The sequence below is a fragment of the Perna viridis genome, chromosome 5 (assembly GCF_037379345.1).
Source record: "Perna viridis isolate PV_CMFRI_1.1 ecotype Kerala chromosome 5, ASM3737934v1, whole genome shotgun sequence".
In the NCBI taxonomy this organism is placed as follows: Eukaryota; Metazoa; Mollusca; class Bivalvia; order Mytilida; family Mytilidae; genus Perna; species Perna viridis.
The window spans coordinates 22169913-22194945 of NC_142449.1; the positions used below are offsets into that span (position 1 = coordinate 22169913).

Sequence of the window (25033 nt, forward strand, 5' to 3'; positions counted from 1 at the left end):
TGTTGATTAAATGAATCACTAAGAAGTAATTGCACCTTCAACTTTTACTTATAAATTTACACGAGTACCAGTCCATTTGAAATACAGACATTACCAACGATAGAGGTAATCCCAGGTGTAGAAAAACACCAAACCGTCATGCTTTTCGGTCTACATATACGCTATATTTTCATTTAACTTTTTTTTTTCGCACACAAATCTGTATTTTGTAGAAAACATGTACATTCATCCCATTCATAAATTAACAAATTTGTGTGGTCTCAAAAGTGCAATAACCGCATGACAAAATAAGACTTGTCATGTGGTCTATCACTGTTTCTGAATCAGAAACAAAGTGAATTTAGTTGGTTTTTTTACATGCACAAATAACCACCTGTCTGATATTCAGATAGACTGATACTGAATTATACTCCATTTAAGAATTGGCAAGAATAAAAATTTTGTCTATTGAAAAATAACATAAATTTTCCATGTGCATATTGTTTATTGCACGAAATTTATGTTATTTTTCAATAGACAAAATTTTTATCATTGTCAATTCTTATAAATTAATTTTAAAACATATTTTTATCTTTAAACATGAGAAAAGAAGCTTTGAATTTAACTGGATATAGGCGTGACAATATGTTTTTCATTCATTGAGACATAACAAAATTACTTTAACCAATCAGATTACAGCATTTATCTCAAATTAATTTATTCATATATGGTTTTATTATGTTTTTACGATTTATACTTCAAAATTAATGTAATTAAGCTTTTTCTATTCGACTTTTTTCTTAAACTTTAGTTGTTCTTTAAAAAATAATCTGATGATAAAAATCGTATCAGAAAAACCCATAAAATCAACTAACAAAAAACAGATTCACGTAGATAAAGGATTCATCGCCACACTACCAACTAACAAACACAGACCGACGAAGGTACAGGGCCCATCCCAACACTACCAACTTACAAAAACAGACCGACGAAGGCACAAGACCCATCGGAACACTACCAACTAACCAATACAAACTGACGGAAGTACATGATTCATCGCTAAACTACAACTAGCACAAACAGACTGCTGTAAATGCGGGACCTATCCAAACACTACCAACTTCCAAAGACAAACTGTCTTTAGATATAGATCATAGATATATGACAAATTGCTACTCTTCCAACTAACAAATACAGACTGACGGAGATTCAAGACGCATCGCTACATTTCTATCGTACAAAAACAGTGTGACGTAGTTACAGGACCCATCTCAACACTACATACTTACAAAACAAATTGACAGATATATGACCCATCGCTACACTACAAAGTTAACAAATGCGACTTACCATAACATTATTAGGGGGAAATTCCTAAATGAAGGGACGGTTCGGGAGATATCTTCTTTGGTAAGAAATGTAATGAAACATATGAATTGATAGATAAAAACGTACGATAACTTGTAAGTCATATCGAGAATTAAACTCCCTACATCGATACGAAATAATGATAGGAGTTAGTCCGCTTTCAGAATGATTCCTTGCTAAAACCATATAGTCCCAGTGTATTATTGCATACTTGAACCAAGATGAGAGGACAACAAGCATGTAAACCAATATAACAAGATTAAGAAAAAATAGACAAACATGCCAAAGAAATATAGAAAAAAATAAATGCCCTTGTCATTTGGTAAGATTTATTAGCATGGCATTTATTCTTAAGTAAGTGGAATCAAGGGCAACTATTTTAAAACGTATCCAAAAATAAAATTTAAGTCCGTAGAAAAATTTACATGGCTGTATTCAAAGAAAAAAAATAATGAAACGCAACTATGAGAACACAAGAATTTTTTAATACTAGTATGTTGGTGAACTCGTACTCCAATCTAGGAATATAATAGACTATGTGCTCCGATAGGGTCAGCACCTCTTGAAATTTTAGATTTGAAAAACATTCGTTACTATTATATGATAATAAAAATGCTGCATAGATCCTTCCATCAGTCAAATGAATTCTGGCAAATACGTACATTTAATGTCACGAATATTAAAAGAATGGAAAGGTAATATACTAAAGAAATACTTACAGGAAAAGAGAAAGGAAATGGAAATCAAATATGAGACCATGTAATATAAGAACAAAAAAATAACCGCTTCTTTTTAAAACATGTTTTATCACTGGAGATAGACACATCAGTCGTCAAGGCGGAAACAAAAATGAAACTTGAAGAATAAATTAAGAAAACGCACTGAAAACTGGAATTAGTAAATAACATTATAGATAATTCAAATTTAGAATTAGTTTAATATGAACATGCACAATTTAACAAACTATGAAGATACAATACGAATATAAAAAGGAATAAGCATAGAATTTATAGCCTCCAGAATAATCTTATTCCTGAAAACTGGCAGGTCTCTCGAGTACACTATGTCGTGATGATGTGTAGTTAACATGCTCATGACTTAGTCTATTTTTTGTTATAATGCTGTTGAGGATTTCTTTATTGAAATCGTGACTTAATGTTCAACATGTTTATTGAAGTCCATTTCCTAATTTTGACAAATTTGTAATTTTTAATTGCAAAATGATAAAATGCCATATGAATTAGCAGGCATGATTTGGCCAATTTATTATTTTTTAAGACGCACTACCTTGTTGAGTGACAGAGACGAATTTTATTATCCTTTTTCTTTTATATTTATTAATTTGTTTTTTTTTACCTATACCTATTAGTTTACTGTATGTACATTTATTTAAGCCTGGTTATTGGTTTTACAAGTTAATATTCTATTCGGTATCTTATAAATTATAAAGTACTATTATATGAAATATATCGCAAATTATTATATTTGTATAATTCTATAATCCAATGGTATCGGAGACAGTTATTCTGCTTGATTATTTTTTTTCTACAAAAATGAAATCATTCGAAATTTCTTGCCATTTTTCCACAAAACCATTATGCCATTCAGGTTCTAATAATCTTTTTTACTCGTCTCTGTTTTATGTGTTTACGTTTATACCAGGTTTTGTTGTTGATTTTTTTGTTTATGTTTTGTTTTGCTATTTTTTTTAGGGGGGGATCGACGTATTTGAATAATCCCACTGCACACGCTTCGATATTTTTTTTCTGATATTTTAACTCAAATTCCGGGTAGTTTTAATGATTTTCCTTGTTCCCGGATAGTTTTAATGATTTTCCTTCTTCAATGAGGCCAAAAAATTAAAAATCTAAACTCGTGTACTATAAATACTGGAAACCAAAATGACTGAAAAATCCACGATTTCACAAAAAAAAATAAAATCACGAAATAATGAACACTGTACTTTTGTGTTTTGTTTGAAAGTCAAAGAACCACTCGAATAAGAAGAAAACAAATAACTTTCAAACTGTTATATATGTATTTCTCATGTCTAGTTAAGAACTTCGTTGGTTTCTTCAATCAAATCGGATTTAACAGTACATTTTCTCAGTCTATGTTTGAAAATTTGACTGTTCAAAATATGACTTTCAAAAACAAACAAACGAACAAACAAAACAAAACAAAACAAAACAAAACAAAACAAAAAATAAGTAAGTAAATAAATAAATAAAAAATATGAAATAAGTATTTAAATGAGAATTTTTTTTTCAATATCTTAAAATATGGATAAAATATAATAATATAATTACCGTCTTTTTCCACTTCATCCGTCTATTTTGATACCAGGTTTTAACTTGCACTTGCGACAGGCCCAGTGTTTCTGCTAATTCTATTCGGTCTGGAGTTGATAGATATTTATGGCTTTCAAATTTTTTTTCTAAACCCATTAATTGCAACTCTGTAAAAACGGTCCTGCTACGTCGGCATCGCCTTGGTTTAGAAAATCCATCTATGTCGGAAGGTGACCTGGAACGTATGTAAACCGGAAGGGGAACGGGGCTGGTCGCGTGGTCGATGAATTCGCTGGAAAAGCCTAAAATACATATTACGACAATAAATATCTATTATGTATTAATGTTGAAAGATATTTAGACATAAACATTCATCATTTCGACTGATGATTAATAGAAATCAGTGCTGAAGGAGTAAGCAAGGGAATCAAGAACTTTATCCGGGGACAAATTAAGACCAGACAGGGAAAACAAAGAACAAAAAATGACCAAATTAACACGTACAAAGCAATAAAAGTAAATGAGCATCTCGGACTCCACTAAAACTGGGAGTATGGACCAAGTGCACCGGTAGGGTAAAGTAAGCGTCATCTGCTTTAAAATTTTGTTTACCTAAATTTCTTCCCGCTAACGATCAATGGTAACATGTTTAAGTAAAATAATCGATTTTTTTTAACTTTCCCACTCTTTGCAAAATTAAACAATTTCAAAAACAATTTGAAATACATTCAGGTTTTAATTAAACTGATTATATTTGTTAAGAAAATTCATACTTGGCTTTTTTTCAAAGTATTTTTCGACTTTGATAGAACGAAGTAAATTACTGTCGTCATAAGTCTAAATACTCACATGTAAAGACCTGTCATTTTGAACATCCAAGCTTACCATCAAATTAGTGATATTAATTCTACTTCTGTATGTTACATTCGTATATCAGTCAAAATTAACAGGCCGGACGAAAGGAAAAGTTATAAAATATTTTTTTCGCTTTTTTTAGTGCCTTTCTGTAACCATATTAGATTCAAATAACTTTGTAAAAAAGATGAAATAAACCCGACTAAGATGGATTATGATATTATAAAAATGTTGAAACTTTATACTTTTAAGATCTTCACCCTTTATTCATGAAAAAATATCTGAATGGTTGATATGAGGAAAATGTACAGGTCTCTTTTCCCCTGCTCTTTTTTTCAAACGATAAAAGTGGGTACTCTGTATAAAAGCAAATGCAACATCTGATTGGTAGTATCATATTTAATTTGATTACCTCTATAACTTGGACCGGGGTATCCTAACTGTGGATAAGTCAACATCGACGGGGTCGAATAATTTGTTAAATAATTCCCAGAGTCATAACTGTATATCTTGCTTTGACTCTCCGAATAACCACTATCACTGTTTCCTAGAATGTCCCGGATATAAAACGATGAACCTGTAACTGGTACCCTGGATACGTGACCGTAATGATTCGGAAACATTTCACGTTCTTTTTCATATATCCAACTTTTTCGTTCCTGTGGATCCTGTGGTACACAGTCTTGAGAGACTGGTGATTTGTATTGAATTTCACGCTTCAAGATACTATGTGGTAGGTCTTTTTGTTTTTGCTATATTTTTGTTTAGAATATCATTACTGAAAATTGGTATCATAACCGCTGTGTGATCGATGATAACCGAAATATGAGCTTTAGATAAAGATGTATGAAAGTGATGGAACGGACCAATCAAATTACAGATCTGATGATAAATTTGGGGAATTAACCAATGAGAAAACAATTACCGAACGTTTAGGGGCGTTTAGTGGTAATTAGTGATAGAAATGTGTAAATAATACAGCACTGTCTGATTCTATTAAACGTTTAATACAAAATAAAGCAGTTAAAGAAACATACAAAAACTGCAACGATAATTTTGTGAAAATTTCACATTTGATCACCTAGGTTTATACAATGATTAAGTAGTGATAACTTTTATATTACATACAATAACGGTATTATTTCAGCGTTTAAAGTAAACATCAGGACGGTTTTATATTCATGCAATTTAAAGAAAATTTAAAACAAAAAGCTGTAGGGGTTACTTGAAAGAGTAATCAAGGGAACCAAGGTTACAGCGGTAATCAAAAGAATGTAATCCAAGAACCAAGACCAGACATGGAAAACAGACAATCACAACAAAGAACATAAAGAAACACCCGCCGAGTTGCTAATAAAAAATCTAGACCGGGGTAGACGAATGAGGAAAGGGAAACTATCACACGTTGAACAATTCACTTTTCATGGCGCAGATGGATACACCGTAACGATGCACGAGTTCATGATGACGACAGGAATGAAAAACAACCCTAAGTTAACGGTAAAAAATAAAATATAAGTAACTGGTGTTGTGATAAATTTCAAGAAAAAAAGGTAATAAACCGCGGTAAATTCCGAAAGATGAGTACAAAATCCATTATCATAGCCAGTTTGTAGTGCTTAAGTGGTCAGTTGGGGCTCATGTGGAGATTTTTAATAAAAGTCTTACACATCTGTGCGGATATTCAGATGCTAACGTTATCATAATCCAATAATTATTTCAATATTTGATTTCTATATGATAAGTGGTATATTTGTATTTGTTTTTGTGAAAAATGCAATCACAGGAACCAGATTAATCCATCAAACTTAACAGCTATCACATTCTTGAAATTCAATTAAGTTACCGTCTCCTTGAATTTTCCAGCACCCAGACTACATAAGTAATTGTTCTCTTTCGTGTAGAATTGGTGTAAGTAAACCACAGAAATCATAGAAGAAACAAAGGGAATTTACTAGACATCTAACAACTTAAAACGGGAAAGGAAAAACAGCAAAAATAAACGTAAAAACCCGGACTAAAAAATTCTAATTATAAAATAATCATTAACCAGATACCATTGTAAAGTAGACACTCTGATTTCATCCGTCAAATTGATTATGTCACGTCCTGCGTGCGTGACACTCAAAGAGAGAAAAAAAACACTCTGACGTACGGAATAAAAGCGACGACTTTAATCACGAAGTAACGCATAACTGTTTTAAAACTTATCTTTATAGCTATTATAGTTCCTAGGTTGACACCACAATTCTTTAAAGAAGATAAAACAACATAAATTTAAAGAAAAGTTGTTTTTTTTTTAAACTCCGGCGTTGGAAGAAGAAAACTCTAGAACGAATGGAATTATCTTTATTACAGACCAGTGAAAATAATGTGTACCAAATATAATATGATTCATTAGACTCGTCTTCAATATTAGACCATCAGTTTAGTTTGTGCCCTGAGATTTCGTTGTACGTATTAGAAATTACCATTTCTCTGCAAATATTTTATCAAACAACGTCTTTATTTCTTAACATAAAATTAATATAAAGTTCTAGGGAAATAATTGATAGATAAAAAACATATAATCATAAATCAAAATCAAAACACGAACTCTTCCATAGTCTATGTACCCTGTGTGTTGTCCATGAACTCTTCCATAGTCTATGTACCCTGTGTGTTGTCCATGAACTCTTCCATAGTCTATGTACCCTGTGTGTTGTCCATGAACTCTTCCATAGTCTATGTACCCTGTGTGTTGTCCATGAACTCTTCCATAGTCTATGTACCCTGTGTGTTGTCCATGAACTCTTCCATAGTCTATGTACCCTGTGTGTTGTCCATGAACTCTTCCATAGTGTATGTACGCTTTGTGTTGTCCATGAACTCTTCCATAGTGTATGTACGCTTTGTGTTGTCCATGAACTCTTTCATAGTCTATGTACCCTGTGTGTTGTCCATGAACTCTTCCATAGTGTATGTACGCTTTGTGTTGTCCATGAACTCTTCCATAGTCTATGTACGCTTTGTGTTGTCCATGAACTCTTTCATAGTCTATGTACCCTGTGTGTTGTCCATGAACTCTTCCATAGTGTATGTACGCTTTGTGTTGTCCATGAACTCTTCCATAGTCTATGTACCCTGTGTGTTGTCGACGAACTCTTCCATAGTCTATGTACCCATTTTTAGTAGCATACGACTCCTTCATTATCTTTTATTTGTCAGTTTTTTACTTTTGTGTCTATATTGTCTTATGATTTTTTTTCGCTTTTCTTCATTACATACGTTTTTTTATATGTATAAATATGAAGCACTGCTTTTAATTCTATAAGAGAGGACATGGGTGCAAGTGCACCTTTGTTTGCTTAATGTTTTTAAAATTCCTAAAAAAAAATCAGCTAAAATTGGATGCCCCCTCTTGAAAGATGAAACTGTACAAGTGCACCCTTACGACACTGATCCGTGTAAACTTTTATCACTTATCGGAATCGTTCGCAAATGGAGGTATTCGAAACCAGCACTGCTCAATGTCATCGTATTGTATAACAATAAAGTTTATCCAGATATATATCTGAATACACCATAAGCACCTCAATTAAACACAGCAGGACCAATTTACAAGAGCTGTAATATCTACTATAAAATCCCTGTTCTGACATGGTCAATTAATCCGCACCATATCACGCATCATAATAATTATCCATCCGAGATTGACACTGACAAGTTAATCATTTACAGTTAATGTACAATAAATAGATCTATGACAATCAACGAAACCTAGTCTTTGTTTCGACATAAGAATTTACTTCGTCAGATATTATTACAGTGATTTCTATTTACGCGACGCCAGTGTTGAGGTTGCAAAGTACCACAGTTGAAGAGCATGTGTGATTGAAAAATCTGCTTTGAAATTTTGTTTGCCTATAATAATAACAATGTTGTGGCCGTGTAGTCTAGCTCACAATATAATAATCGTGTCATTTTCATGGTGGTCATCGGGCTCCAAACAGCGGTAGATGCATTCGTACACAATAAGTAAATTTTGAGTCGGATGATGATCGAATCGGTGTTCCGGAGCTTGGGTGGTCAATATACACTAAAGTACAAATAAATGCTCAGTAAAATCTAAAACTCTTCAAATGTTTGTTTCAGTTTACCTAATAAATAAAAAAGTGATGGTTTTTATTCAACATCCCTATGACAACGACTAATGATATCAATCAAAATCCGATCAACAGTAAGACGGGTATCTATATTTACTTCACATTTAAAAAAAATAATTCCAAATGTGTGTAAATACATTTACATGTATTTGATTAAATCTATATCTACCAATAAGGAAATTGACCAGATCCTCTCAAACAGGGAAGTTGGATTTCTAAATTTTAGTCACTGACTTGACAAGATGAGCATTTAACTTGGCCTTAAAAAGGTTAAAGATTCATTGCACAACATTTGGCAAGACATAAGCAAGAAAAAGTATAAGTTGATGACAAAGAACGTCTCATAAAATAGATATTACAAAAAAAAATAATCATATAACTGTGTAAAACCTATAATATGATACATCATATGATATCGGACATATATTTTTTTTCCATTTTATTATTCTTAATATCGGGAGCAAATGCATTCATAACAAGCTCACCTGGTTAAAGTTTGCCTTTCAAGGACAATAAATTTAACAAGAAGTTGCCCAACAGTTTTGACTCAAGAAGACTTTGATAGACATTATCATAATGATTATTTCAGCAATTGAAAGTTTCTTCCTATCTATCATAGTTTTCAAGATATTGGCTGAAAACTGTAAAAAAAATTATTTTTCACCTTTCAAGGGCAATAGGTCTTACAAGGAGCCGTCTGACAACTTTTATCCATGAAGACTTTTGTAGGCCTTATAATAAGGATCATTTCAGCAACTGAGAGAATTTGGCTAAACCTAACGGTTTTGTAGATATAATATGCGAAAAACGACTGTCTGACCCCTATGTTCTATTTTTAGTAACGACAGCCATGTTTTCCGACGGATCAAAAATCCCCACAACAGTTCTATGCAGAATATTTAAAGGAACATGCATACAAAGTTAAGTTCCAATTGGTTAAGTAGTGTCAGAGAATATTTTTGAAAGAAATGACATTAAAACAGCAAAAAAAAGTAAAAAGAGGGCAATAACTCCAACATGGCTTAACGGATTAAAACGAAAATTTGACTACAGATATCTCATCATGCCGAACACTTCATTCTTATGTAAGAATTTGGCTTAACCCAACAGTTTTGGAGATATATGCAAAAACTACTGTCTGGCCCCTATGTTCTATTTTTAGTAACGGTGGCCATTTTTTCGACAGATCAAAATTATCCACATCAGTTCTATGCGGGATATCCCAAGGAACACTTATACCAGGTTTTGTTCCAATTGGTCAATTAGTATCAGAGAAGAAGATTTTTTAAAAAAACAGCATTAAAAATGGCAAATAAAAAACCTCACAGTTTGGGAGATTTATGCAAAAAAACACTGTCTGACCCCTATGTTCTATTTTTAGTAACAGTAGTCGTGTTTTTCGACGAATCAGATTTCCCTACATTAGTTCTATGCAAAATACCACAATGAACATTCATATCAAGTTTGGTTCCAATTGGTCAAGTCTTGTCAGAGAAGAAGAGTTCTGAAAAATTCTTAACGACGACGGCCGACGACGACGGACGCCAAGTGATGGCAATAGCTCACCTGGCCTTCGGCCTGGTGAGATAAGAAGGGAAGACATATTAGATCACCAAACGAGTTCCATCAAATTTAACAGCCAATGAAACAAACTTCAAACCATATATAACTATAAATTGCATATATATTTCCGCGAATTGCTTCATTGTTAATTTCCGTCTTCAAAAGTTTCCTTGTACAGAATTTGGAAAGGAGAATAAAATGGGTGTCATACACACCTTTCTTATTTTTCAAGCAATAATATTTATGTACGGTAAGCTATGTTAAACTCCATAATTTAGGGCAAAACTGAAGCAGTATCAAAATACTTCAGACATGATTTACTGTAAGCTATATCTTTTCTACGGTGAAGGCATAATTGAAGAAGAGATATCAAGTTTCTTCGGGTGGAAAGGTATACGTTCCCGTATTTTTCTTAGACCAGTGGCGAATCCAAAGGGGTTTCAGGGGGTTGACAACCCTATTTTTTATTAGATTTTTTCATTTTCATATGTAAAGTTGACCAAAAAATGGTTAAAAATGTCCTAGCACCATCCCTTTTCTGAGGAACTCCGGATGGCACCCCTCCTTTTCAAAGTGTCTGGGTCCGCCCCTGTTAAAGTTTCTAAGCTCACTACAGTGTGTTTCCTCCTCTATTACTGAATTATCTTGATTTGTTACTTCAGGACAGACAAGACAAACGAAAATGGTGATGTCTCCAACTGGCAACGTCACAACGATCATGGCAGAAAGCTTTAAACAGTTTGTTTGTATCATTACTCCTTGCGTAGGAGTTGGAAGTATGGCTTTAAGTTTTGGAAACAAACAAATGTTATTCAGCGGACCATGCAAGGAATCGGTGAACTCATCGGAGTTACAGTTCTTTTGCCAATCTTACAACTGCACTTATGGTGTCCACGTCTTTAACTTGACTGCTAATGATGATGGAAAAATGGTCAACTGTTCTTATCTCCCACCTGCAGGAAATTCCTCGGTTATATTTGACAGCAGATTAGTTCGTGTTTTACGTATGTCAAAAAGTAGTATTGATGTTTGAAGTTTTAAGATTCAAGAACACACTACAAATCTCACAACTGGTTTAAATTATTCTACATCGTATTTGATCAAATGTGTTCGTTGGTAACAAAACAAACAAAAAATGACCAGATCACAAATATCTCGTATACATGTCCATGCCATAATATACATATTGAGTAATGGTAAATTATAATTTGCTATTTCATATTGCTTAAACAAAACCTTTTTTGAGTAGTTTGAAAAATAAAGTTATTATTGAGGTATTGGTATCTCAAAGCTAAACATAAATGAACCTATCCCTAACATTCAAGGTTTTCTAGTTGTCTTGACATATACACAGCAAAATTTGCCAGTTATGATGATCATATGATGTTCGATTCATAAGGTAATCATAATGATACACCTGTATATGATAATCATATGATAATTTACATAATTATGTTAGTCATATAATTGTCATATAATAATTTACATATGATAGTCATATCAAATGATCCTCATATGTTAAATTTGGCTTGGAAACATATGATAATCATATCCTGCTCGATTCATGCATTGTTGATGCTTTATCGTAGAATCATATGTTGCAAACAATAGGATTCTCATGTGTGGTACTTTTAACTGTGTACGGTAATAAGAAGTAATGTTATTTATTCAATATTGTTATGAATGTGGAGTATAATCTATACAGATTATACATGTATATGGATGTGTCCTTCTCCAGGAGCTCTTGATTCTCATGTTCTTTCATATAACTTCTTTTTTTATACGAAACTTTATGGCATATCCAAACGCAAAAATTGTGGTAATAAAAAGTATGAGTTCTACCGATAATAAACAATGTATAATATAAAGAAACATGCATATAAAACTGTGGTTAGCTCAATGCTAGACTCAAGATACACGGTGTGTGGAACATTTCGTTCTGCAATGGGTTTTGGTGTAACTTCATGTACATCTGTACGGACTACACATTTTAAAACTGGAAATAGCTAGGATGCAGAAAGACACTTCGTCTATAGAATATCAACATTAAACTTCCTGTCATGTCATTATTGGGGTAATCAGGTACCAGTTAAATTAGATTTTTTCTGATCTAAAAACGGAAATAATTTTATTTCATGCTGATAAGTAGTTAACCATTTATAGAGCGTTTAGAATGTCAACTTTTTAGAATGTATTTGAATGAGTGTTTGACGTTGTCGTAAAAATGTGTAGATTGTATAACATATACACTCTTCACATATTTTAGTCTTGATACCTGCATTTTTGCATATTTTCAAAATACTGTGAGTGAAAGTATGTTATCAGTCCAGGAAAATCACTTTTTATCAGGCAGTATTATAAGCCCCATTGCACTCTTAAACCATTGCGTTTGTTGTATACAAGTAGTTTGGTTATGATTTTTGCTTCGATCTTAAAGTGTAGGTCAAGATTCGTAGTGTCTGTAGTATCCTTTAAGAAAATAACGAAACACATATACATGCACAAAACAGGGGTAGTTTTTGAGATGTCAGCAACGAACAAGTTTTGTAAAACAATTAAGAAATCGACGTATTTGTCCTAAATACTCATCCATTCTACACCGAGTCAAATATCGAACGGTTAAAGATAGGAACGATGAACACCCTTCATTTAGTTTTCATTTGACACACTAGGAACCTTAATCGAAAACATTCAGCCGAAAAAAAAACTATACCTAGTTTTCATCCTATAGACCACCTTTAGGTTTCAATTTGAGATGTTTTATATACGTATCTTAAATGCATTACCGTCATAAGTTTGTACTCGCGGAATTTCGAAAACATTAACCCTTAAACATTGAAATACACGAAATTAAAGATATAAAAAGAATATCTGTATCTCAAATTGGTCCTTGACGCAGAAGTGAACGAGATGCAATCAATTAGTGTTTCTGTTCTGACGTGAAGAATGTTGTTTAATAATTAAAGATACCGACTTGTAACTTAATGACATGCATTTCATGACAGAAAAACCAAAGACAAAGCCAAGATTAGAACCAGTAGGCCCATTCCAATTGATGGAAGAAGTAACAGTGACTTGTATCTCAGATGGAGGAAACCCAACACCGTCGCTTTCCTTTTCTTGTGGATCTAATGAAGGACATGTCATTATCTCCCAAAACGGAACATTATCATCCTCTCTACAATTAACAATGGATTCTCGTATGGAAAATGTAAAATGCAGATGTATCATCAGTCAAGAGGGAACTGGATACTACGAGGAGACATCATTCCATGTTATATATTTAGGTAATATCAAAATGTGTTTACGAGGCGTAAGGTCTTTCTGAGTCCGAACTTTGCGATTGTAAGTTCACACATAAGAACTAACTATAAAGAGTACTGGACTTGAACAATTTTGTTGTTACTTTTAGTTTTTGCCAACTTCGGTGCAATTCTCCGTCCACTTTTATATTTACATATACAGTTTCATACCTAATAAGATTGACAATAGAAAACAAACAAACAAAAACAAAAAAAAAAGGGAAAATAAATGAAAGTATCGTGCATCCATGTCAACTTAAATACAATCACATAATATAAATAAATTATTGGTTATATAAATTTTCCGTTTATATTTTTAGAAAATATCACCACTATCAGTCCTCGTGGATCGTTAACCGACGGTCAAAACACAACATTCGTCTGTTGTATCGGCGGAGAGAAGCTCTCGAATATATCGATCTTGTTCAATTGTCATGGTAACTCGGACAGAAAGCAATTTGAAGACTATGGCTGCTTGGATTTACTCGCTACAGTTGATATAGATAAAAATGGTACAGATTGCATATGTTCGGCTACTTCCGAGGACGGAAGCGTTGACGTATCATCGGATATTAAACTCAAAGTTCTTCCATGTGAGTGTTTATATTAATTTAATGAGAACAGATCTCATCGTGTTTTTGTTTTTGTCTTCGTCTCGTCCGGGCGTGATATTCACATATTATGTGCAATCCGGTGCGTGTTTCTAGAAAAAAACATAGGACATTTGCCCTGTACGGATGCAACTGGTCCATAGTCCCAGTTTTAGTGGAGTCCGAATTTATATTTGTTTCTATGCGGAATTTGGTTATTTTATGTAGTGAGTGCGTCTTTTTATTTGCCTAGTCGTCATCCTTGGATTGCGTTGTTTTTTTTTAATTATTATTACTACATGTAGTTCCACTGATTTCCCTTTTATGATGTTCTGTATCAATTTTCATTTGCAGTGGCGGATTTAAGGGACGGGTGCGGTGGTTTGAGCTCTCTTTATTTAACAAAATGTTTACTTCGTACAAAATTTTGGCTTAATTGAGCAAATATTACCCTTGACCCCAATTAAAAATCTCTTGACCCGGTCCTGATTTATTTATTATTTTGGATGTTTACTGATAAGTGACACCTGTCTCTTCACGATCATGCTAAAACCTGTTTCCGAACAACATGAATTCATTAATGTAAGATTTTACTATGTTTTTTTTTTTTCAGCTTAAAAACAAAATATTAGTCTTCTTTTTTTTTTCTCAAACTGGATTGAAGCTTTTCATATGTTATACCGTGTTTCCTCCATTTGTTTCGAATTTCTCTATGATTTTGAACAAAATCAATTAATCTGTCAAGATTTATTAAATGTATTAAATTAAAAGAAAACATGCTCCAAGTAATTAAGGTCAGAACTGGTTTACTTTGATTCGAACAAAGTCTTGTCGAATCATTACAGTTATAAAATGTTTCAGTCATAAAATACATGAACTTAAATGGATATTTGAAAAAGTCACTCATATATACACACACAAACACTCACGGGCGCATTGCAATTAAGATTACATCATGCGAATATATTTTTCATATTTGATATAGCCGATAAAAGTTATTAGTATTTAGTATTATTTTTTACCGATCAACAGACAAGCCCAATGTTCAGTTGTCTTCTTCGAACGAGGTAGCATTTGGAGAGGATGTTGAATTGACATGTTCCGTGAAAGATCTGGAATATCCATTTGCCTTTGGGGAATGGATAATCCCTGGACCGATTAATAGAGACATTAATTGCAACTCCACTTATACTGAAACAACGCTTACGGTAATTGGCAGCACTTACGATGACATCGGGGAGTACAACTGTACCATTGTTGATGAACGAAAGGGTTCTGTTGTCTCTGTTGCTTCATCGAAACTTTCAGTTAAAGGTATACATAATACATAATGTTGGTGTCAATTTGTGTTTGTATTTCGACACATAGTTGACGCATCGGTATTATTATTATTATTTTTTTGCTATATATATTTGATATCAATCTCCGCTGCAAACCCATAACCGCTTTCTGATTCAATACGTATCACTCCGCTAGCTAAAAGGCTCTGCTATACAGGATGTAGAAAAAAAGCACAAGTCTACTCATTACTAATCCGCGAAGCTAATTCCATTGTACTCTACTAATTTGCAAAAGGATGGCATTAACCACTGTGACAGATGGCCATGGATTATAAGCAACAATATTGCAGCTATATCCGGGCGATGACCATGAAATGGATGATAAAATAAACATGAAACGATTATGAAATGATAAATTGGAAAGGACACAAGGATAATTGGGTCGACGAATTTTGATTGCCTCTGGAAAAAAGGAGAAGGGTAGGGTCGGGCAATTTAGCCTCCTGTGGCGGAGTGCAAAAGTTCCTACTCCAATCGAATCCCACAGAACGGTTCTTCAACGCGCGAGGAACGTGGCATCTTTCCCAACACGTTTCAACACTATGGTTTGCTGTCTGGTTTTCCGTATTATGGCCTGACGACCCCACCTGGGGAACACAACCCAGTTGCTTTGTGGGCAGTGCGACCTAGCCTCCCGGCCAGGGTTCTGAACACTATTTAGTCGCCTTTTACGACAAGCTTAGCGCTGTTGCGGGCCTATTCTTTCGACTCCCTGTACGGGACGATAATAAAATGTGAAAAATCGTTAAATCGACATTATAGTACATGTAAAATTCGTTAAAACAACATTTCAGTTCAACACTAGCCATTTAATATATGGATACAGATCTTAGTCAAGCTTCTATGATTAAATCGACAATTTTGTTGAATTAACGGGTAAATGTATTTCAACAGCAGTTAATGAAAATATCAGAAATGGAATCATAATTGTTTAAATGAGTTTGGTGGTTTTATATTTATTTTGTAGGTCCAGTATTTATGAAAAAAGTGACAGTGAACAGCGTAAACAGCGTAAACGGAACCCACTGTATTCTAACGATGTTCTTTGAAAGTGACCCTAAACCTATCTTAAAGACTCTGTGGAAAGAAAACGAAAAGATAAGAACATTTCAAATAATGAAAGAAAAACGAAAAGAAGGAATTACCTACGAGATGCAGTATTATTTTGGGGAGAAATGTTTCAGTGAGGAGACATACGGAGTAGTAGTTACAAACGATGAGATAAAAACTGAAGCTGCGTTTTATTTCAATTATGAAGGTATACATTGAAGTATAAGCCATTGCCAGTTGTTTAATCTGCTTTCTGGTAAGAGTTGTTTTTGTTGAAAACATTCAGGTCATCACGGTTACGAAAGAGTAATCATATCAAGGAAACCAAGCGGAAGTCATCCGGTTTTAGGGCATATTGCATTCGTGCCATTTCGGATGTTGAAAGTCAGCCAAATCAGTGGCATATAATATTTGAAGATAAGCGACTTTGGAGACTTCAGTCCTTGCTCAATATTTAGAATGTTACTTCAAAATTTAAAATTCATTATTATTTACACTAAACTTTATATTTAACTCGTTGTGTAAAGACTGATCTTTCGTGCAAAGAAGTGTTTTTGTGAGTAAGAAAGCAATCTTTATATATATATATACCCAGCTGGAGACCTATATGATCTTGCTTAAATTTCTACAAATTGTCAGTTGCTTAAACCGCTTTTAATTGTGTGTGTCAACGGTTGTGTTCTGGTGGATGCCTTCATTTGTAGAAGTTGAAATTAGCACATTTGCCATGCGCTCAGTCATTTTTATTCAGGAATTGTAAAGTTACATGTACTTATTTTTTTTATACCATCACATCAAACATGGGATTAAATTCAAATAAAATTAAAACAAAATCAAAAACAAAAACAAAAAACAAAAAACAAAACAAAACAAAACAAAAAAAACAAAAACAAAAAAAATTATATGTGTGATTCCTATTATACGTTTAAAAAAAATACATGATTTTTACTATTTTTTACGTTGACCCTATGGGAAAAGCATTCTTTAACAGTGCTTATTTAAAAAATGACCAAACAAAAACAAAAGACAAAAACTAAATTTAGGGTAAATTATTTTCAGCTGAGAAGGGTGTTGGTAGGGTATAGGAAATATACATTTTTTTATTTGGCCTAAACTGTATTATAGACATAAGAGTTTTCAATGGTCATTGTATTCCTTTTAAATTTAAGGGCAGATTTTTAATGAATTTCCCATGTTGAAAGCAACAGAGATGATCACAGATGGAAAACCAGCTTCTGTCACTTGTTTGGACATTACTGAATCATCAACAAGAAACATTAAACTGGTGTGTGAAAATATAACAGAATCGAGCACAAAAATTGAAGTTGCCATGGTGAAGTTAAACTTTGTTGCTGATATTGACAATAATGGAACAAACTGTTCTTGCTATTCCAAAAAAGGAAACAAATCATCAAATATTGTTATTCCTGTGAAGCCATGTAAGTACAGATTAGTCCTACCAGTCCCATTAAATAAACAAGTACTATCTTTGAAAAAAAGCTGACGCAGTAATTTTTTTTCTTTCTTATATTTTTTCTGCATTTCATTCAGGAAATATAACACCTGGCACGCAATTTTCGATACACTTTTTTTTTTCGAACGCCACTAAGTTATCAGTATTTAGCCAATCGGGAAACAGATTTGCGATCAGGTGACTTGAGTTTCAAGCATTTTTACAGTAGAGTAACACAGTGGTCTAGTATAGAATAATATTTTTATAATGGGAAATACACTTTTGCATGTAATATGTAATGATTCGTATAAGTCCTTCTAGTTTTTATTAGTTCACCTTGACCGAAGGTCCCATTGAGCTTATGTCATCCCTTTGCGTCCGTCGTCTGTAAACTTTAAAAATTTTGCAACTACATGAAGCTTCTCTAAAAGATCATTCTAAGCTTCAAATTGGCCAGTTTTCTAAGATTAATTCCTTTGAAACCACAGGTGGGAACAATCCCTTTCGGGTAACACATTTTGGCCTATATCTGATTGTTTGTCATTTTGAATTTATTTCAAACTGTAAAATATATTTGTATGATCGCCATGGGCCCCTAATTTTGGATAAATATCTTATTATATTAAATTTATAGTATACAAGAAGACTGTTACTTTCATAGTTACAGAGTAAAGATAGATCACACAATTCAATATGTATAAATTTTTAATTTGAAATCATAATTGATATGAAACCAATCAAGTTTCTTCTTATGTTCTTTTTCTGTCAGTTTTTAAAACAACGACCTCTGTCTTTTGAAAGGGAATCAAACGCGGTTTATGAATTTAAACAATTTCAACAATGATAAGTAAATATGCGAATACATTAACATCCCCTCCCTTTTGAGACAAATAATAGCCGGTCCCCACGTTTGAATTACATTATTTTGTTCATAAGTGGTCATGCATTTTCAAGGCTATGTTTTCAACCAAAAAATTGATAAATATAAATGTGCTGAAAATCCCAACCTCCGATGTATGGATGAGTGCGAATACATCTTTTTTTTCAAAACGGGTGTTTTATAATGATGATGTATACAGATTAATGTTTTCTGATTTCTATACAAGACCGATCGCAGTATTTTTATTATTTTGGAAAAAGCGTTTCCTCATAGATAAAAGTAAAACATCTTCTGTCTGATGTAATATAAAAAAAAAAAACAACTATAGTTGCTGTTATCTATTAAATGTGCATGGGCTATATAACAAATGTATGACTGTTTTCTCCCTAGACATAACTCACATGCTTCCAATAAGGTACTATGCTTGTGAGAGCAACTCGAAAATTACCTTAAAATGCACAGACGAGCAACTTCCAGAGTCTTTCGTATTTGGTAAATGGATCCATTTGTTCGATGGATTTTTTATACGGGAACTGCATGGTATTGACACCAAAGAATCCTCTATACTGGAGATCCAATTCTGTACATTTGAAGACATAGGAAATTACACCTGTACAATAACAGATAAGAGGAAAAATAAAACTATACATCGCTCTGCGGTGTATTTAAGCGTACCAGGTACCGAACTTAACGATTTTACACTCGGTTATAGAGAACACAAATAATCACATACAATAAAATCTTGATTAAATTCAAAAGAAAAATGTACTGAAAAGAAAAACAGTAAATTATCATTTACCAATATTTATAATGGTATATTGGTATTGATTTAAAAAAAAATATATGATACAGAGATTATAGTGAATAGACATGAAAAGAGCCCAAACATAAACCTGCTCCCCATGATAGGGCTCCCCTTAGCCACACTAAGAAAAAGGAACGGTTTTTGTACTTCCTAATGGATAAAAAAAAACTACTGGTCAATATGCATTTAGCTTAATCTTTAGAATGCAGTAGGATACCCACTTTGTTTTATACAAAAATACCAATCATAAGAAAAAATTTCAAACTCCGGCATGCAGTACACATATTTCCTGGCGTAACCTCTCATTACAGAGGGAGCAGTCATTTGATTTTTATGGAGGATTAGGATCAAAGGAAAAAGTACGGTAAGGACCCCTTTTGGCCTCTTAATTTAGGCATTTTTGAAAATTTGATTAAAGTTGATTTCTAGGTAGAAGTAGTATAGTAAAATGGTCGCAAACACTTCATATCAGAGGTTTTTTTCACGAGATTCATGACGTTATTCCAGAAATAACAGTATGCATTTATGTAACTTTTACAAAAAAACCTTGAACTTTTAAGTTTTCCGCAATTTTCAAGATATTTTTACACAAGTTGTAACTGACAATTATACACAAAATATATGAAGAATGAGAGCCAACATACATGTGGCCAGTTTTAAAAGAGTGAAAAACTGTACAAAATTTTGTGCTTCCGAGCCCTTGTAACAGATTTTCCCAATCTCAGCTAGGTGTGACGGGCATATAGGATATTATATGTTCAAATGATTACCATAAACCAATCAAATCAACTATAAAACATATTAAAGAGCTGGAGAAATAATGTAAAATTGTCTTCATGTAGACTTCGTTTTTCAATTTTGTGGCCAAAATAAGCCCTTACCGAACCAATTTCTTTTCTATATTGCTTTTTATTTTAGAAAATATAGGTCTTGCCTTTTTTTCTTCGGCGCTAAGCACCCATTTAAAAATATAATTAAAAAGATATTAGGACAATCATGGATCCCCTCTTTTAATTTTTCAATCCCATGACCTGTCCTGCCTTTTTATACCTTGATAATTTCAAATTTGATCCTAGAATCTCACCCTCAAAAGAATCAAATGGTAGCTCCCTTAGGAAGTTTAAGATCTAAAATCATTTGTATGAAAACAAACAAAAAAAATCGAAATAAACATATCTTCGGAAAGATAATATTTAAATCGTACTATTTATCTTTGTAGGGCCACCAGTTATCGTTAATACAACGGTCATACCCGGACAGCAATGCACTTTCGAAGTTAATTTCTATTCCTTCAATATTCCTTCGGTGAAAGTAATGTGGTTTAAAGATGGCAGACGACTCTACCCTACTGAACACCAGAAACAAACGTTGAAAACGTTCAGCCATCATCTTTTGATGCACAATACCAATGTAGAAATGCATGCTAAGACGGCAAGGTTACAGATTACAAAAGAATGTGACATCGACCACTCAAAATACAGAGTTAATATTGAAAACATGGACGGAAGGATTTCATACACCTTTGAAAAAGAGAGTATGTTTCAATTAACTCCTGTCTGCATTGTGATAGTGATTTATTTCCTCCTTCTGTGTTCACAAGGTCGATAATTTCTTCAAAATTTCGATAGTTTCATAGCAAAGTCTGTTGCGTGTAAACATTGATATTTATTCTATGTAATGTGAAAGATTTAAGATAACTTATAATGTACAAAAGATATATGACACAGTTCAAGAGATACGTATTTTGGGTTTCCGACTAACTTATAATGTACAAAAGATATATTACACAGGTCAAGAGATATGTATTTTGGGTTTCCGACTTACTTTCCTCTTTCTTTGCCTTTTCTTTCGGTATCTAACGTTTTTAGAATTGTAAATAGCACTTTAAACGTGACTTTGAGTGGCCCATTTATTTTTTCCACCACTATGAGTGAAAGGGGATATCTGTCCTGCCTTCAGTATTTTCTTTCTTCCTTCCATCTGTTCCCACCTTCCCTTCCTGGATGTAATTCAGTAAAGCTTTCACAGAACCTTTACTACATATGTCTGTTGTGCAACTTATATTTTAATTTTTTTTTATATTTTTCTTTGGTTGCTAATAGTCTCCGTTTGATTTATTTCCTTTTTTTGATCATTTTTTTGAAGAACTGTTGGTAGCATTCAAACCTTGAGTATTCTTGATTTTACTTGTAGGCAACACTGTGCATATCATTTTAATCGTGTTTTTGACAGCAGCAAGTGTTATTTTTCTTGCTGGAATAATGATCATCATCTGTAAAAATGCCAAAGGTGAGGAGAAAACTAATTTTACTATGTAACTATGGTTTATTTCATAGCACTAAGTTTTATAGAGGGTCCTTAAATTTCCTTTATACTTGGTCAGCGATGTTATCATTTCTATTATCTCAGGATTTCTAGATCTATAATATTTTGAACTTTCTGTCTGAAATCAATGGTAATGATAAATTCTAGGGCAAAAGCAATAGTAAACAAGTACTATCTTTAAAAAAAAAAGATAATCAACGCAGTGAAATTTTGTTCTTTTTACTAATAAGTTTCTACATTTCATTTAAGAAAATAACACATGGCCCATTTTCGATACAGTTTTTTCAAACGCCACTAAGTTATCAATACTTGACCGATCAGGAAACATAATTGCGATCAGGTGACTTCGTTTCCATAGAAGAGTGTCCTTTAGGTCAAAGGGTAAAAAGTGAAACTATACTGACTGCGTCTAAGAAAAAACAGGTTTTATAGCGAGCTAAACCTCCCACTTAATTTATGAATGGGATGTATTCTCACAAGAGTTTCTTGCACTCTGACGGATGTGATGTAGTCATAAAATACTCGTTTAATGGATGGTGAACTCCGGTCATTACTTTTCTCTGCACTCTGAAAAATATTGAAATACATATTCTCATAAATAAAAAAAGACGACAGTTGCTCTCTCGTAAAACAACTAATACCATCATTGACTACGAGCACCACTATAACAGCGGGAAAATACTGGTGGGTACAAATCGGTTCATCAAAGTGAAAATGACCTGATCTGAACAGGCAGTTATATTAAGTAGATAACTGTATAGTATTTGAAGATATGGGGGTATCAATCGGAATTTAACGGTGGCTATAAGTTGAGTTTATTGGCGACGCCTAAGCAGATCCAGTAAATAGATTTGCAACCGTCAAACCTAGGTTGACGACTAATTTTCAAATATCATGCGAAAATACTGTCAAATGTATATGTCAAAATGATAATTAAAAATCTTTCAAAATTACTCTGCGCATGTGTAAAAGTTCGAGAATTGACGCCCTGAAATTTATCGTCTTATTCAATGAATGAAAGTTTGTTTAGAATCATACATAATTCATTTTATAAGTCTATTTATACATATATCTCTTTGCACCACAGGTTTGGTGAGTTGTCATGGTTCTTGTCAGGAAGGGTAAGAATTAGATAATTCAAATTTAGAATTAGACGAAAATGGAAAATAATATCTATCATTTCATGGAAATGATACTGATTAGAAAAACATACAGTGTACTTGACGGACGACTTAATTCGTGTCATCTGAGCTTCTTTAATATTGCCTGTCTTTTAAAATAAGGTGGTTCAAACTGTTACCCATTATTATTATATTATTGGCAAAGTAGGAATCGGTGTTGAAATATTTTAAAAAAATATCTTGATTAAAAATCACATCGCCTGAATGGGCGGTCATTTGGAAACGTTTAGTTAACGGTTATCCGCTTTCCGCCAGTTTATACTTTTTTCTTTATATACCTACAGACCATTTTGGGCTAACTGTGGGACAGTCGATGAGCATGTGTGAGGCACGCTCAATATACACTCCCCCGAGGAAAATTATTTTGTTCTAGGCAAGCCCTATCTTGCGGAAGTGTATATTGAGCATGCTCATCAACGTACCACAAAAGGTTCTATTGAATACAGCCTTAACTGATCTGGCTAAAACTTAAAATATGATTTTCCTAATGGCTAATTTGACTTTTTCCGGTACTTTAAACTTGTGTGTCTGCACTTGAATTGAGTTTTTTGTTTTTAAATATTGAATAGGCCAGTTTGCTACTTGTACTTGATACCTTTTCAATAGACTGACATGCATGTCTTATATGCGATTTAGAGCTTTCTAATACCTTAAAGTAGTTCTATTGCCAATTTACGTATTCACTCAAAGTCTTATTCATTTACAGCGAAGTATATAGTTAACTTCAGGGAACACAGTTTGTCTTTCATTAAGTAGCAATCACCTGATGAACTTCCTTATGTATTTAAAATAAATTAATGCATGTAATTTAACTCATTTCCCGAATGACAATTTTTTCTTTGAATTTACGTAGGCTGTTTAAATAAAGTAATTGTTTCGTTTACGGATTTCAACATGTGTTTATACCTTAGCTATTGATACCCCTTCTTTCTTTATCATCAGTGTTTATAACGCTGTAAACGCCAGATTTACCAGATCAAGTCAGTTTTACGAGGAGATAGACATGGTCATTGAGTCTTTACGTAAGTTCCTATCATTCAGGGGTGAATATGCAGAAATGGGGGTTCCAGGCTATCATTTGCTCATTTTGAACCCCAAAAACCCACGATTTTCCAATAATTAGGGGTTCCAATCCCTGGCTGTAAACCGTCTGGGTCAAAGCACTACAGCTATTTTACATTTTCATATAAATACCAATAAAAGAGTTTGTAGATGACAAAACATATATCTGAATACAATATATATCATCGCACATCTACATTCATTTCTTTGTCATAATTTTTTTAATCGGCATATGGCGCGGACAATACGTCGTTTATTGTTATTATAAAAGCTAGGATTTTGTCAACTTTTGTATTCAATGCTACAAAATATAACATTTCTTGTTACCGTAGTATTTCTTCATAGGACAAGCGGACGAAGAGGAGTGCTCACGGAAACATGACAGGGACAGTAAATATTCCAGCTGATCAAGAAGACGATGGTGTTGATTGATGTTATTACATCTGTGTCATTTCATATGTATATTCTTCCGTTTTAAAAGAAAGTTAAAAGAAAGTGAAGAATGATTCACTGTAAAGACTCGTAATTATTTGAACATAAAAAAAATCATTTTATCAATCGACGAAAGAAAGTTTTTCGACATTTTTTCAAAATTATTTTTATGCACTATGAGTTTTTGACGCTGAGATACATAAACGATGTCTACATATATTGTGTTTGTTCATTTATTACATGCCAGGATGACTTAGTTCGAAAAAAATCGAGTAACTAATATCTTAGCTTTTTTACATTATATTCCAAAAATACTTAATCTCTTTTCATATTGAAATATGCATTCTATGTTGTAATTTGGGAATTTGTGAAATAATCGAATGTTAAAACCCTGAATTTGCAACGAATAAGA

At 33.1% G+C, this 25033-nt stretch overlaps 1 protein-coding gene across 1 annotated transcript; it reads left to right on the forward strand.

The window, feature by feature from the left end:
* The first annotated feature begins 10350 nt into the window (after positions 1-10350).
* Positions 10351-24832, forward strand: LOC148616520 (uncharacterized). The gene is made up of 13 exons (XM_088583630.1): positions 10351-10451; positions 10864-11205; positions 13207-13488; positions 13824-14096; positions 15126-15407; positions 16401-16691; positions 17653-17922; positions 19207-19494; positions 20841-21155; positions 21815-21910; positions 23034-23067; positions 24070-24149; positions 24535-24832. Exons 1-13 carry the CDS (start codon positions 10400-10402, stop codon positions 24594-24596), a joined length of 2667 nt encoding a protein of 888 aa, XP_088439756.1. The 5' UTR covers positions 10351-10399; the 3' UTR covers positions 24597-24832.
* Positions 24833-25033: the final 201 nt, after the last annotated feature.

Coding starts and splice junctions, on each gene's coding strand:
- LOC148616520 (XM_088583630.1), top strand. CDS start 10,400: ATGGGTGTCATACACACCTTTCTTATTTTTCAAGCAATAATATTTATG. Junction 11,206..13,206: donor CAGATTAGTTCGTGTTTTAC/GTATGTCAAAAA, acceptor ATTTCATGACAG/AAAAACCAAAGACAAAGCCA. Junction 24,150..24,534: donor CATGGTCATTGAGTCTTTAC/GTAAGTTCCTAT, acceptor ATTTCTTCATAG/GACAAGCGGACGAAGAGGAG.